At 54.8% G+C, this 15,575-nt stretch overlaps 1 protein-coding gene across 1 annotated transcript; it reads right to left on the reverse strand.

Moving 5' to 3' along the window:
• Positions 1-972: 972 nt before the first annotated feature.
• On the reverse strand, positions 973-6,818 carry CTU1 (cytosolic thiouridylase subunit 1). The gene is made up of 3 exons (XM_019425490.2): positions 6,696-6,818; positions 3,253-3,797; positions 973-1,702 (listed from the first exon to the last, which is right to left on the reverse strand). The coding sequence occupies exons 2-3, from the start codon at positions 3,758-3,760 to the stop codon at positions 1,128-1,130; spliced, it is 1,083 nt and encodes a 360-aa protein (XP_019281035.1). The 5' UTR covers positions 3,761-3,797; positions 6,696-6,818; the 3' UTR covers positions 973-1,127.
• Between the last annotated feature and the right edge of the window lie 8,757 nt (positions 6,819-15,575).

Raw genomic sequence — 15,575 nt, forward strand, 5'->3', positions numbered from 1 at the left:
GGTTGAATCCGAAGGCAGATGGGCTATAACAGACACACTATATTTCAAAAGCTTAGTACAAAAAAAAAAAAAAAAAAATCGCCTGTAAAATACCTCATAGTTTTAAAAATAGCGCGTACGTGTTAAAATGGTAATATTTTGGATATTTAGATCAAATATATTTATTTGGGTCAAGTAAAATATATTACTAAAAGTTCACCTGTTCCCCCTCCTTTAAAAAATAAGCTGTTAGAAAACTGACAATTACACATTTGACTCACACTATATTTCTATAGGATGGTGCTGAACCACAGGCCAACTCTGGCCATCCTCCCCCCACCCGGGTTCAGAGGGACAAACTCCCCCTAGGTGACCGTACAGCCAATGAGATCGCGCTGTGGATGAAACCGGATGGTGCAGCATCCGCACCGTGCGCCGCGCTCAAAGGTAAACATGGTTACTGTAAATGAGAGTCCCTCAAGTGAAGCGGTTTTACTTCTCGTGCAACAGTCAGACATGACACATAGTAGGTCCTATAAAAGCATTAGGACTCTCCTGAGCATGCCCAGAACCTGGCAGAGTGTGAGGCAAGCAGCCCCTTAATTCCTACCGGCTCTGAGACACAGGAGTACTGACCCCTCCAGCCCCTTCTCCAGGCCCCCAGCCCCTCCTCCCTCAGACCCGAGAGTCCTAACCCCCAGCCCCTCCTCCCTCAGACCCTGGAGTCCTGGCCCCTGTCCTTTCTCCCTCAGACCCAGGAGTCTGACCCCACAGGCCCTCCTCCCTCAGACCCAGGAGTCCAGGCTCCCAGCCCCCTCCTCCCTCAGACCCTGGAGTCCTGGTCCCTGTCCTTCCTCCCTCAGACCCAGGAGTCCTGGCCCCCAGCCCCTCCTCCCTCAGACCCAGGAGTCCTGATCCCCAGCCCCTCCTCCTTCAGACCCAGGGGTCCCGGCCCCCAACCCCTCCTCCCTCAGACCCAGTTCAGGCCCCCAGCCCCTCCTCCCTCAGACCCGGAAGTCTCGGCCCCCAGCCCCTCCTCCCTCAGACCCAGGAGTCCCGGCCCCCAGCTTCTGCGGGGTCGGCGGCGACCGGTCCCGTCCGTCCCCCTCCCAGCCTCGCAGCGAAGCCCGGGCGGAGGTCCCTTGGGTTTATTCGCAGCGCTCTTTACAGGCAGCCCCGCACCCCCCGGCGGCGGGGCCCGGCGCAGAGCCGGGGTCGCTGGGAGGCGGGGGTGGCGGCCCCGACGACCCCTCCTCGTCGCGCCCCCCGCGGCCCTTGCCGATGGCCAGGCGGGGTCGGCCGCGCTGCAGCCCGTCCAGGAGGGCGCAGGCCTGGCAGAGCGCGCGGCTGGCCAGCGCCCCGCAGCGGGAGCAGGCGCCGGGGGGCGGGGGCCGCGCGGCCGGGGCCAAGGCCAGGCGCTCGGCCGAGTGCACCAGGTCCAGCGCCGCCGACGGCCGCGCCGCCTCCAGGAGCTTGAGCAGGTGGCGCGCGTGGCCGCGGAAGGCCTCGGGCGCGTAGACGCACTCCTCCGAGAAGTAGTCGAGGCGGCGGAAGTGCGCGTACAGCACCACCTCCTTCTGCGAGGCCAGCTGCAGGGGGCGGCAGCGCGGCAGCGCGCCCCCCTCGCCCCGCGAGCCCAGGCCCCCGCCCCGGGCCAGCCGCCCCGCGTCGCCCCGCAGGAAGTTCATGAGCACGGTCTCCGCCATGTCGTCGGCGTTGTGGCCTGGGGGAGAGAGACGGGGAGCCGGTGAGATGGGGGCGCCGCCGTGGGGCAGCAGGGACCCAGACGGACGGGGAGGGGCCCTGGAGAGCGGCCCAGAGTGGGCGAGCCGGGCTGGAGACCCCCACCCCACCCCCAGACACTGCAGGACGCCAGGACCAGGAGAGAGATGGGGGCGGGGGGGGGGGGGGGGTGGTGCGTGGAGAACAGCAGGGAGGACCGGACAGGGCCATGGAGACCCCTGGGCACCGCGCGACAGCCCGGTGGAGGTGGGCGGTGAGCACAGTGAGAAACGAGAGGGGACACACAGGCTTCCAGGAGGCAACCCGGGGTGCCCTCATTTGCCACCCACTTATCGCCAACCAGGCCCTGTGCCAGTTGCTTTTTCAGGAGGGTCAGTCTCAGTGGAAGGTGTGCGTCACACGGCACCGGCACCGGAGAAGTCAAAGCGGCCTCTAACGGTCAGTGGAGGTGTTGCTGTCCCAGTGCGGGGAATGCGGGTCACCGCGTGCAGGAAGGCCAGCGAGAGCTTCGGTATTTCCTCAACAGTCACCAGAAACGTCACCTAAACGTCTACCTATTCTGCATCTTGTCGTCTTATACTTGAGTCTGTCTGGTCAGACAGACACCGGTCCTCTTGGGGCTTCTCCAGTTGGCCACACTTCCCCTCCTCAGGGCCTTTGCACCAGCCTCCTCCTCTGCTCAGACCCCAACAACTGGGTCTGCCCTTCACTGGTTACTCAGGCGGCCTTCAGATCAGGCTCACTCAGGAACCACTTCCTAACTCCAGGCTTCCCCCTTCACTGGGTCCTCCTGTTATAAACTGGCAAAGTCTGTGTGATTTTTCCTTAGCGGCACTTGCCGGGTTATAATTATGGGCATGTCGGGAGGGCAGGGGCAGAGGCTGCCTTGGGCAGCATCAGGAGGCAAACATCTCTGTAAGGTCTGCTGTTTGCCAGTCTCTGGTCTAAGTGCCTCACACAGAACTCACTTTATTCCCAACGACCCTGGGACCTCGATATTATTAATAACCCCGTTTTACAGATGAGGTAACCGAGGTTAGGTATTGCTCGAGGCTACAGAGCGTCTGGTACAGAGGAGATGGTCAACAATCACGTGTTGAAGCAACGGTTGGGAGAGAGTAAGTTCTCAAGTTCTCAGAGAGAAGAGGCCGACAGAGAAGGGGGGTCTAAAGAGTTGCGTTTCAGACTACAGATGGCTTCTGATGGGTGGTGTCACTTCACTCGCCTCCTTTTGTGAAGGGACACAGAGAATGTCATTTTGGAAACTGCAGGGAACACAGCCCCAGCCCCCGGAGAGCACCCCTGCACCCCTCCGTGGCCAAAGCGAAGGCAGTGACTCAAAGCTTGCCGCGCCCAGCCCCGGCGCGCACACACTCTGCCCACGCACCTTCAGCGGGCGTGCGCACCCCCTTCTCGTGGAGATCCCCCACTTCGGGCACCCCCGGCGTCTCCTTCACCCCTTGCTGGGCACGCGCCCAGCCCCCTTGCAGCGCCCGCCCGGCGCCCCTCGGCTGCGGCGCCCGCGCTCACCCGTCACGATGTGCGTGGCTCCCACGAGGCGCGCCCCTTCCTCCAGCGCGCGGCGCCGCAGGACCCCGCAGAAGGTGCAGCAGGCGCGGCTGCGGCCGGAGCCGGCCGTGCTGCGGGCCACGGCGTCCATCGTCCAGCCCCCGAAGAGGTCGGCGTAGGCCACGACGGTGAGCGGGAGGTCCCAGCGCGCCGCCTGGCGCCGCACGGCCGCCAGCGCCGCGTCCCGGTAGCCGCCGATGCCCTCGTCCACGGCCACCAGGCGCAGCGAGACGCCCAGGCGCGGCGCCAGCTCGCGCAGCACGTGCGCCAGCACCGTGGAGTCCTTGCCGCCGGAGGCGCCCACGGCCACCACGGCGCCGGGCGGCAGCAGGCGGCCCGCCAGCACCGTGTGCAGCACCTCGGCCTCGAAGGCGGCGCAGAAGCAGGCGCCGCACAGCGCTTGGCCGGAGCGCGGGCGGCGGAGGGCGGCGCGCGCCGCGTGGCAGGAGGCGCACTGCGGGGCGGGCATCGCGGGTTCCGGGCGGGCGGGGAGGAGTTGGCTGCCCCTGGACAGGGAGAGAGGGGAGGCAGGTTACGTGCGGATTCCGGATTGCGGGGTCGATGCCTCCGGGGAGGCTGCTGGATCACATCTCCAAAGGAGACTATCTGGGGTTGCTTTTGTTTTCGAGGTGGGGTGTTTGGGCCTCCAGGGCTGGGCTCAACTCTGCTCTGGTGTCAGAATCTCCCACAAGCTTCTACGGATGTATCAAAACATGGATAAGCCCATCCCTGACCCCTTTCCGTCCCCCTCCTCCAACCTCCTCCATCCCCAGCCAAAACCAATCCTCTAGCTACACCCTCCTTGGTCCCACATGCCTGGTAAACCCAGTATCCCCTCCCCAAGCTACCATGGCCTCCAGCCTGGCCTAGTGCAGGAGCCTCCCAGCAGGTTATCTGCTTCTAGGATTTGCCACCATATGTGGAATGACCTCATGTGACCTATTGTTTACTGTCTGTGACTTTCTGGGGCAAGGGACCAGTGCCACTCAAGATGTCTAACAGGCGCCTCAAAACCCAGATTCGCGATTCTTCTTCCCACGCCTGCTTCTCCTGCAGTAAAGAGCACTTCCATCCTGTCAGCTGCCCAGGCAAGATGCCTTGGGCTCCGGGACGCTGACCTGCTCTCGCCACTCTTCTTCCTCTCCCTGCCGGTGACTCCAAATTACAATGTCAAGCCCTGACCGTTTCTCCACATCCTCAGACCTCAAACCCCAAATGCCCAAATGGCATACAGCAAATCCTGTTTGACGGCAGCTTTAACCCAGAAGGCAATGCGTCTCCCCATCTCCACGGCTGCCACCCTCATGTGAGCAATACTGCAGGAGGCTCCTCACCAGAGTCCCTGCCTCCACTCTGCCCACCCTCCTCTCCTCTCCACAGGACAGCCAGCGGACCCTGCCCGGTATGTTCTATACATCGTCCCATGCAACCCTTCTCACTTTAGGAAAAGCCAGTGGCTCCGAGGCTCTCTGTGACCTGGCTCCCTTTTTCTCTGACCTCATGGCCCACTGTCCTCAGTCATGCTGGTCTCTACTCTCAAACACTCCATGATGCACCTACTGGAAGGTGTTTGCATCAGCTCTTTCCTCTGCTCAGAGAACTCCTCCCTGTCACGGGGCCAGCAAGTAACGCTTAGGAGCCATCAATGGTGACCATCAGGTGCATCTGTCAGCGCTGAGCAACAGCCCTTTGAAACTTTTTTTCTCCTTTGACTTTTGACTTGATCCTCTCTCTGTTGCCCTGGTTTATCTTCTGCTGAATCCCAGTCTCTTTTGGAGAGTCCTCATCATGGTCCTCGGGTCCCACCCAGCCCATTCTCCTTGTAGGTGACTCTGAATTGTGATGTCCATCCAGCTGGTCCTCCAAATGTCCCACTGAGGATTCTGGCTAGGCCTTCTCCCAGATCCCAAGTGCCCACACTGGCCAGGCTCCATTCCACGAGGCAGAAACCTGCTCCAGCCCAGCTGTTTCCTGTCTCCTGAGAGCATCACCACCTTCCACCTAGCCCCTTCGCAGGACAGGACATAAAGTCACCTTGGACTCATCCCTCCTCTTGCCCTAAATCTACAGTCACCCAGTTTTGAGGTCTGCCTCCTGAAGGAGGAAGACCCTGGCAGGTGTTGAGTCTGTGCAGATTGTCAGAGGCTCATAGGCCATGATATGGAGTTGGAATTTTATTCATAGGGAGATATGAGCCACAGGAGGATTCTGAGCAGGAAAGGGATATGAACTGACAAGGGTTTTGTTTTTGAGAGAGAGAGAGAGAGAGAGAGAGAGAGAGAAGGGGAGGGACAAACGGAGAGGGAGAGAGAATCCCAAGCAGGCACCATGCCCAGCATGGAGCCCAACACAGGGCTCGACATTACTAATCAACCCTGAGATCAGGACTGGAGCGGAAATCGAAATCAAGAGTCAGATGTTTAACTGACTGAACCAGCCAGGTGCCCCTGATTTATATTTTAAAACGATCCCATTCCATTGACTGCTGTGTGAGGAACATCCTTTAGGGGGCAAGAGCAAAGGCAGGGAGGCCAGTGAGGAGGCTATGGCAATAGCCAGTGACAGATGCAAGTGGCCTGGGTGGGGGTGGTGGCAGTGGAGGTGGGAAGGGTGGGATTCTAGATCCGTTCCGAAGGCAGAGTCCATAGGACTTGCACAAGACTTGGATTGTGGTGGAGGCGGGGCTGATGAGAAAAGGTGAATGCAAAGTGACTTGGAGGTTTTGGCCAGAGCACCCGGGAGGAAGATGGGGCCATTTTGTCAGGAGGGTCCCCAGGAATTCCATTTGGACACATCAGGTTTGAAATGCCTGTTAAGTGTCTTCCCCTTGAAGACTATGAATCCAGTCTGGGTCAGGCGCCCCCTCTAGGCTCACAGAGCCGCCAAGATGCCTCCATCCCAGCCTGACCATGGCTCTACCCATCATGGTGGCCGACCTGTCTCCTTCGGGGTACTAATGTCAGGGACTGGGTCTGCCTCGTCCACCAGCCTCACATTGGGCTTGGAACGGTGTCGGCGCTAGGTAAAGAACTGTAGAATGAGGTAATAATAGATGCCCCCAGAAGAGACGCGGACCCCAGGGATGCCTCCGGATTACCGCCTTGTCAGGATGATAGTGTGTGAACCCTCTATCAGAACAGAAGCTCGAGGACACACTAGGGGCCTCTTTGATGTGCCTAATGGCATGGGGGTTGGGGAGGGAGATCGTGGAATCCCCACCTGGTGGAAGGGGTGGACGGGCAAGAGACAGGATGGACCACAATGCCCAGAGTGGGGATCCTGGCCAGAAGGCCTCTGGGACACAGGCGCTAGTGTCACCACTCCCCGAGGCTCTCGACCTCACATGGCACCGCAATAACGAGCGGGGGCCCATGGGCCCACACGCTCCAGGAGCAACTACTCACCTGGACAGAACGCGGTACTAGGACGTCCCGACAGCCCCACACGCGGAAGTCTGGCACGGAAGTGGCTCCGGAGACTACAACTCCCACAAGGCTTTGGGGCTGTCTTGCCTACTGCTCCTAGAACCCCATGCGGCAACTCCAAAGTTCCTGCCCCTACTAGGCCTCCCAGTCCTACAACTCCCAGCAACCCTTGCGGCCCTTTCTACCGATTGCTAAAGTGCACTGCCCGATTTCCTTTATGCGCCTGCGCCTGGGCTTAGGACGCGGCAGAGCTGAGAAAGAGAGAGAGAGTTTCTGTGACGGTGAGACAGAAAGAATTTCTGTCGCAGTGCGTTGTCACCGTCACCGTGCCGGACACTTAAAAGGCGAAGTAGCTGTATTAGGATTATCTGTTTTCGTGGGATTATTACAGGCTTTTAAAGACACTAGAGCATTGATTTCTACCCTTTGAGGGTGGCGTTGCAGCTGGGAATTGAGGATGGGAGTGCTGCGGCGGCTCAAGAGTGCGAAAGGTGGAGGTGACGCATGCTCAGGGCAGGAAGTCCGAGGGTCGGGGCTCTGAGTGGATCTATGCGTGCACGTGCGGGTGGTATTTGTGCGCATGAGCGTGTCGGATAGGGAGAGGTAGCAGTATGTGTGAGCTGAGGTCTCTGCGCGTGCCTAGCTGTTAGTGGTTGGGGGGGTGGGGGGTGGTTTCTGGACGTGTGCCTGGCTCTGGGTAGTGGGTGAGATTGAGGTCCCGGCCAGCGAACCGGGTAGTACACACTTCCCTTCACCAGGAGGTGGAGCTCCGGGATGGCAAGCCGGTGAGAGAGGGCTTGACCCCTCGAGACCCCGACTTCTGAGACTGAGGGATCCAAAGGCCCAGACCCCTGAGACTCAGTAGTCTTTAGGCTCGGGGTCCTGGAGCCTCAGAGGTCCAGTAACCCAGGGGCCTGGAGACCCAGACCCTCTCGATTATTGCTGAGAAATCCCACTCTAAAAAATACACCAAACAAAAGTGCATATTCACATCAAAGCCATGTTTGTATGAGCACTCTTCCTAATTGTTCCAGACTAGAAACAACCCAAATATCCTATTGTATAGCGTATGGCATATGCACACAGTGAAACTCTTTCAGCAGTGAGAATGAATGGATAGCTGTTGTGTGGGTAACTCTCACAATAAAATATTAAGCACAAGAAGCCAGACACTAAGATCCCAGCTACATCGAAGTCAAAAACAGAAAACTAATCAATGATGATAGAAGTTACTTATAGTGGTTACTTTTTTAGAGGGGAGTAACTGAGAATGAGTGCTGGTGGGGTTTCTTGATCTAGGTGGTTATTCCAGGAATGTCATCATCGTACGAAAATTGATCAAGCTTATCTTTAGAAACTGAACTGTTTTCTCCGTGTATGTTTTGCTTCAATGTCTTTTGCTTTAAGAACAATATAAGGGGATGTTTCACTCAAATATATGCTATTTCATTTTAAAATTCAGATGACGTGTAAAAATTATAAGAAAAATTTCATTTACCGAAACGGTCTCAAGAAGAAACAAAACCCCCAAATAGCCATGTGTCCATAAAGGAATTGATTCAGTAGGAAACATCTTTTTCCAGGGGATAAAAATTCACTGGCAAGTACTGACTGGCAGAAATCATACCGATTTCTATGAAGCTTTCCAAGTATGAAAGATACATCAGCCAGTATGACTTTAGGGGTCTTTTGCCTTCTCCAGACTTCATTGAGTCCTGCAGAGTAGGACCAAGAACCTCTTCATCTCTGGCGACTGGGGGTCTGAAGTTGCACTAATGCATACAATTACTATCCTTTTCCTATCCCCTGGCTTCCTCTTGTGTGTGTGTGTGTGTGTGTGTGTGTGTGTGTGTGTGTGTGTGTTTTAACCACTTTTCCCATACTGAGACCGTGGTGACCAGACTGTCCCAAGACAGTGCCTGGCATTTATGGTTCAAGAGATGTTTCTGCTGCTGGTAGTGCTGCTATAATCCATGCTGTAGGAAGGTGAGTGGGCCAGGAGCCAGAAGAGTCTAGGGTGGGAAATGAGGGTGGAGTCTGGGTCTCTCTAACAGCTTTGGTGCAGGGTCCAAATATGACTTTGAAGTGCAGAAATTGGGGACACGGGTCTCCATCCCCCCAGTTACTTGGGTCAGGACTCCTGACTAACTCCACATGCCTCCTTTTCTCTCCCACCCCCATGAATCAATGGGTCCTGTAAGCTTTATCTCCAGAAAATGTCCCAAATTGCTCCCTTCCTCATCCCCTCTTTGTCCTGCCTCCTCCCCTTCACCCATATGGCCTTGACCATTGCTCCTTCCTCCTGCCCAGCCTCCTGGTCTCTGGTGTCTCCTGTCAAGTTTGTGTCCCACATAGAACAGGCCCAGAAAGGTTTCCCTACCCCCATAGCCTACCCTGCCCCTTCCCCACTCAGAGCCCTCTGGTGGCTCCCCTGCACCCCAGGGTGACTTCCTCAGCTTATCAGGTGCAGAAACTTCCCTGTCTTCTCTAGCAGGTCCCAGAGATATTTGCATTTCCTTTCATCTACCAGGCTCATAGCCATGTGTCCATAAAGGAATTGATTCAGTAGGAAACATCTTTTTCCAGGGGATAAAAGGCTCAGTGCCTTTGCTTGTCACTCCTCTACCTGAGGTGCCTTCCTCCATATGTTAATATGACCAGTTCCTCTCCTCCTTCTAGTCTCAGCTAAGCCTCTCTCCCTCCAGGATCTTTCAGCCACTCTAGACTCCTGGAGTCTATACATGGGCTTGGGTCAAATAGTCGTGCACCCTCTGTGTCTGTTTGGGAAGTGGGAGAGGCACACCTCTCAGCTCCACCACCCCCCACTGGATCCTGGTCCAATAGCAACCCCCTGCCATGCTGAGCTGGTCCCAGGAAGGAAAAGCCCTAACAAGCCGCCCCCCTCCCCCAACCCTAAGCACCTGATGTCCTGGAGCTGCCCCACATAGGGGCTGGAGATGAAGGGGAATTCACCTGCCAGGCTTAGCACCCACTGGGCTCCCAAAACATTTCCTTCAGCCTCTCTGTGCAAAGTGAGTTGCAACACAGATTCTGGGGGTGGACAACCTGGCCAGGTGTTTAGGATGTGGAAGGGCCTAGGGCCAGAACTTCATCCCCTGCCCACCCCACTTCCCCAGAAAGCCCCTCTTCCGTCAACTGTGTGACTGAGGAGTAGGAGGGCTCATGCCCCTGGTCCTCACCCTGCTCAGAGGGGCCCTCATGGGGTCTGGCTTCCTCTTCACCTATGGCCTCACCTGGATCTACTACACAAGGTGAGCGGGCCCAACCCTCTCCAGGGAAGTCTCCAGGAAGTCCCTGAGTTCCAGGTGGGGCTGAGCTGTCCCACCTCACCTGTAGTTAGAATTAAAGGGGTGACTCTCTGATCTGAGAGCCATGTTGTCCCTGCAGGTGTGGGGCCCCCAGGGAGCAGAGCTGAGAGGCCTGACCGAGTCTCCGCCCTTCTTGAGATGGGACTAAGGTGTGGATCTGGAGTCCAGAGGGACAGATATGGGGACATCATGGTCAGCTTCTTCCTGGAAACACCTGGCCCACACACCCTGTGACTGATCCTTTGTGTTCTACCTGCCCCTACCCCCATCTATGCACCTCCTCTCCCTTCCCTGTTCCCTCCTGTCCCACCCAGTCTCAGCCCTCTGATGCAGGGACTAGCCTTTGTCATCTTGTTAACACTATACAGTTTTTAACTCAAAATTTGGTTCCTATTGTATACCACATTTGTCACCTTTCCCCCCTAAATTTGTACTTTTAATGGTCTGCATTCCACAAGCGTTTACTTATCACACACTACGGGCAGAGTAAAGCCCAGCATTCTTAGGGGTCACAACTGTGCAAGAGGGCCATGCTGCATTTAGTGACAGGAGTCTTTGTCAACAGAAATACTGGATGGTCAGCGGCCCCAGACTGTTGACTCCACTCCAGATGCCCCTCCAACCCGCCCCCTCCTCCAGGGCAGCTGGAGAGAACACCTGAAAACACAAATCTGGACATTTCACTCTCTGATTCTCTAGCTTTCCACTTTCAGTGGCTTCTATTTCTCATGGAAATAATGAGAAAGTAGGAAATATGGCCCATGAGGTCTTGCTTTCATCTGTTTGTCCCCCTTTTGACTGTATTAGACAGGGTTCCCCAGAGGAACAGAACCAAACAGAGATTTACTATGAAGAACTGGTTCAATAATGGAGGCTGAGGGGACCCACAATCTTCCACCTGAAAGCTGGGGACCCAGGAAAGCCAGAGATGTAATTCCAGTCTGAGTCCCAAAGCCTGAGAACCAGGGGGAACCGATGCTGCAGATCTCAGTGCACGGGCAAGAAAACACCAATGTCGCAGCTCAGGAAGGGAATGAGTACTCTTCCTCTGCCATTTGTTCTTTTCAGACCTTGGATGATGCCCACTGGCAGCCGGAAGGGGTTATCTACTTTACTGAGTCAACCAAGTCAACCAATTCAAATGCTAATCTCATCTGGAAACACCCCCACAGTCACACCCGGAAATAATGTTTAATCTGGGCATTTAATCAGCATAGACAGACACACACACACACACACACACACACACACACACACACACAAAACTGGGCATTGGTTATTCTGACTACTGACACCGTTGGCCATTTCCTGTCCTTTGCTCAGGGAAGATGGGGCTCCTGTGAATAGGCAAATGGCCCTAGTTGTCAGGTTAAAGAGATCCTGGGACAATGTCTTAGAAGGAGAGAAACAGGCACACTGTTTTCCTGGATCCTTTGCATGGCACTGTGAACTTCTCTCTGGGCACCTGTGTCCCCCTGGATTGGTGGACCAATCAATGTACCAGGGCTCAATGGCTCTTGCTCCCGGAAATTCAGCCACTTTCCCCCAACACCTTCTTCACTCCCAGCAATTGAGCAGCTGGAATGTCAAGCCAACAAAGGTGAGCCACCAGAGCAGCCACAGGGTGTGAAAGCTGCAATAGTTCCTGCTCTTCCACTGACCCTCGGATCCCCATGGCTGCTGCTTCAACTTCTCCCTTCTCTTGTAGCCAGCTTTAACCTGGATGCAAACGTGGAAGGGGTTTCTGGGAAATGTAGTCCCAGCCTGGCAAAGCTCCACAGGCGTCTTCACTGAAGGCTTTAGATCTCCATTTAAGAGCCATCCTTTAAATACAGTATGTAAAAGGGGTGCCTGGGTGGCTCAGTTGGTTAAGTCTCTGACTCATGATGTCGGCTCAGGCCATGATCTCACAGTCCATGGGTTTGAGCCCTGTATTGGGCTCTGCTCTGACAGCACAGACCCTGCCTGGGATTCTCTCCACCACCCACCCCCCCCACTCCTCCTCCTCCTCTTGCTCTCTCTTGCTCTCTCAAAATAAGTAAATAAACATTTTTTAAAAAATTTTAAAGAAATACAGTATGTAGAAAAATTCATCAGGCCTGTAAACCTCCAGAACGTTACCTTTTACCTATTAGCTATGATTTGTGCAAGCTAGTGTTTCAGTTACCTGTTGCTGCACATCAAGCCACCCTACAACTCAGTAGCCTGAACAATCATTGTATTTTGTCTCACAGTGCTGTAAATTGGTCAGAGCCCAGCTGGACAGTTTCACTCCTTGTCTTGCTCTGGGCTCTTCTGGGCAGTTATGTTGTGATGGTGGCCGGGGCTGGGGCTGGATGTCTGAGGCTCAGGGTTCCTCTATGTAGCCTCTCTCTCCATCAGAGTCCCCTGGGTTGCTTACACAGACGTCCAGGACTCTGCGAGGCAGGAGCGGAAGCTACCAAGCCTTCTTAATATCTGAGCTGTATGAGTCTTAGAACATCTTGTCCTCCACATTCTATTAATCAAAGTAGTCATGGACCCGACCTTGATTCAAGAGGAGGAGATAATAATAACAATTTTATCTCATAATGAGGGGAGCTCCATGTTTGTGTAAGGAAGGCCAGGGTTGTTTGGGGTGGTCTTTGGAAGCTAGTTCCTACAGCTGCCCATCTGTCTTGAGTTTTGGCTGCCTGCTCTATGTGATGAGGGGATTACCCCTCTCTGTCAGAGATGTTCAGAAAATGAAATGGAACCGGATATGTAAAAGGGCAACACAGAACCTTCACTTTCCCTGCTCTTGAACTAGTGGCAATAGCCTGGCATTGTCCATAGGACATTTCTGAGGGTGGATAGAAGGATAAGGAGGAGAGACTGAGACCTTCCCTTCCCCTGAGGGAGTTCCCTTCCCCTGGAGTTTCCCTTCCAGGTAGACCTAAGCCCTCTCCAGCACATCTGACGTGCTGACTATACTGACTCCAGACCTAGGATCCCTGTTCTGTGTGATCAGGCCCCTCCACAGAGCTGTGGACATGCCCAAAGCCAGCACTCCCCTCTGATTCAGAACCACGGACAGCACCATCACCCTTTCCCAGGGACCACCTCTCACCCCCAGCCAGGTAAGTCCTGTTTGGAGACAGCGCCCCCTGTGGGTGGTGGCCCCTCCTCTGCTGGGGCAGAGGTGATGTTGGTCACAGAGCACAAAACTTGGTAGCTGGAGGAGGATTTCCAGCACATTAGGAGACTGAGTGTGATAGAGAACATAATACCTGAGAGTCCAGGAATTCTCAGGGTACCAAGATCACCTGTGGAATTCACATCCCTTGAGATTGCCTGAGAGTCCCTACCATGTCAACTTGTCTCTGAGGACCCACTTTGCAGTTCAAAAGGGCAAGAGCTCCCGCTGTCCCCCCCCCATCCCCCTCAGCCATCCCTAGCCTTCACCTCCCCCATCCCAGCTACCTACCCTGTGACATTGGAATTGTCAGGAATCTGTCTCCCAGCGAGATGCTACTCCCCTCAAAGACAAGAGCTACATCTCTCATATTCACCCCTTTACTGGAAACCTGAAGGCATAAGGTAAATGGTTGTTGAATGAATGAGTGAATGAATGAATGAAATTTTCTCTCCATCTCATGGGAAAAGTTGATAATTCTTCCCTCTCAGATTAACATAAGCTACTCATCTCCCAGCTCAATGAATTCTGGTCTGACAAAGATTGATTAAGTAGCTCCCTGTGTAGACAGTGGTGCATGAGACAGGGCACCCACATATGATTTGGGCAATTCATTTGCCCACTCTGGACCTCAGTGTCTTCTTCTGAAAATCAAAGAAGTGGGGCTAGAAGGCCTCCTAGCTCTGATGGCCTGTGGGTTATAAGTTCCTCTTTTGCACACAGCTAGATTCTCTGTGATTTCCCCGTATCTCTCCTTCTCATTCTTCTGCTTTTCTTCTTTTTTAAAAATTTTTTTAAATGTTTATTTATTTTTGACAGAAAGAGACAGAGCATGAGCAGGGAGGGGCAGAGAAAGAGGGAGACACAGAATCCAAAGCAGGCTTCAGGCTCTGAGCTGTCAGCACAGAGTCCTACGCGGGGCTCGAACTCACAAAACGCGAGATCATGACCTGAGCCGAAGTTGGACACTTAACCGACTGAGCCACCCAGGTGCCCCTCATTCTTCTGCTTTTCTTTGCAAACTGGGGACCATGGGAAACAGATTGGACATGGCCCAACCCTTCTGACTATAGAGAGGCTGCAATTGACCCTGCTGTGTGTAGTCCAGCACAGGGGGATGGGGCTGCAGGGTGACACGTGGCAGCATTGCAGGAATTATGATGGTGCAGGAGTGCCTATGCATGCCGAAATCCTGCCCCTTCCCTTCTCAGTGACCCCAGTGCTGACTGTGCCCCTGGTTATGGGTAAGGATTCAGGGCAGGGGTAACGTGGGAGGGGAAGATTCATGAAGTTGCATGGAAGAAAACAGACTAATGTTCTCTGTGCATACACAGTCTTAAGAAAAACATGAGCATAGTACTGCATAGTACAAGCAGCATGCTCGGGTGATGAAACCATGAAGAAAAAAGCAAGGGAACAATCAGCATTAAAGTGAGTCCAGGGACTCCTTTGGGAGGAGTGGGGTGTGCAATAGGGATGGGGATCGAAGGGATGGTCCAGGGTGCCTGCAATGCTCTGTTTCTATTTTGTGATGAATCACTGAGTTGTTCTTGTTGGAGCCTCTTCTTTGTATCTTATATTCCCCCCACCCAAATGTGTCAAGAGAACCAACATAGGTCGAAGGAGGCACCAGAACCTCCCAGAACCTCCTCCAAGCCCCCAGCCACACAGTTAAACATAACCTTCTGTGAATTCAGGTGCACGTCTCTTCTCTCACCAAATCATCCCCACCTGGAGAGTGGATGACACCCAGCTGGCTTTCCTCACTCCGTGTCTCCTGCACACCTGACTCCTGGGACCAGAGCCCTCACGGGCAAAGCCCCAGAGGTTGGCAGACTCCGCCACCCTCTGGAGCAATAGAAAAAAGGGTGAGATACCAGCGGTGAAGAAATCGTCCTGGCACCCAGACAACCACAACAAAGGGGGAAGTTTCTACTCCTTTCAAAATTGGTCCCTTTTCCTCTGCCCTTCCCCCCATACCAACCCTGTGTACAGCCATAGCTTCAGTTTCCCATGTGTCCTTTGTGTCAGTCTCCCCTCAATGTCCTTGGAATCTTTGTCTCCCCTGCTTGAGTGTCCCCTGTGCCCAGTCTTCCTAGGACACAACCTCCAACCTCCAACCTTCCTATGAACAGCACCTCCCTCTGCCTGTGTGTCCCCTGTCACAGGGAGCTCTGGGTACCAACACCTACTGTTTCCTTGCTGGACAGTGACTCCAAGGGCAGTGCCTGGGGCTAGTGTGTGGTCTCATGAGCAGGGAGGGGAGGCCTACCATGTGGATTCCAAGTGAGGGAGGACAGTTGACCTCCTCACACCTCCACCCCTGGCCTCCCCCATCTCTCAGGTCCCTATGTCCCCACATGAGTTCCACAGACA

Source organism: Panthera pardus, unplaced genomic scaffold (genome assembly GCF_024362965.1).
Source record: "Panthera pardus isolate Hobbes unplaced genomic scaffold, ASM2436296v1 HiC_scaffold_18, whole genome shotgun sequence".
NCBI classification, from domain to species: Eukaryota; Metazoa; Chordata; class Mammalia; order Carnivora; family Felidae; genus Panthera; species Panthera pardus.

Excerpts from the sequence above, each read along its gene's own strand:
- CTU1 (XM_019425490.2), bottom strand. The coding sequence starts at position 3,760 with ATGCCCGCCCCGCAGTGCGCCTCCTGCCACGCGGCGCGCGCCGCCCTC. Across the intron at positions 1,703-3,252 it reads AGCCACGCACATCGTGACGG|GCCACAACGCCGACGACATG; the intron begins GTGAGCGCGGGC and ends TCTCTCCCCCAG.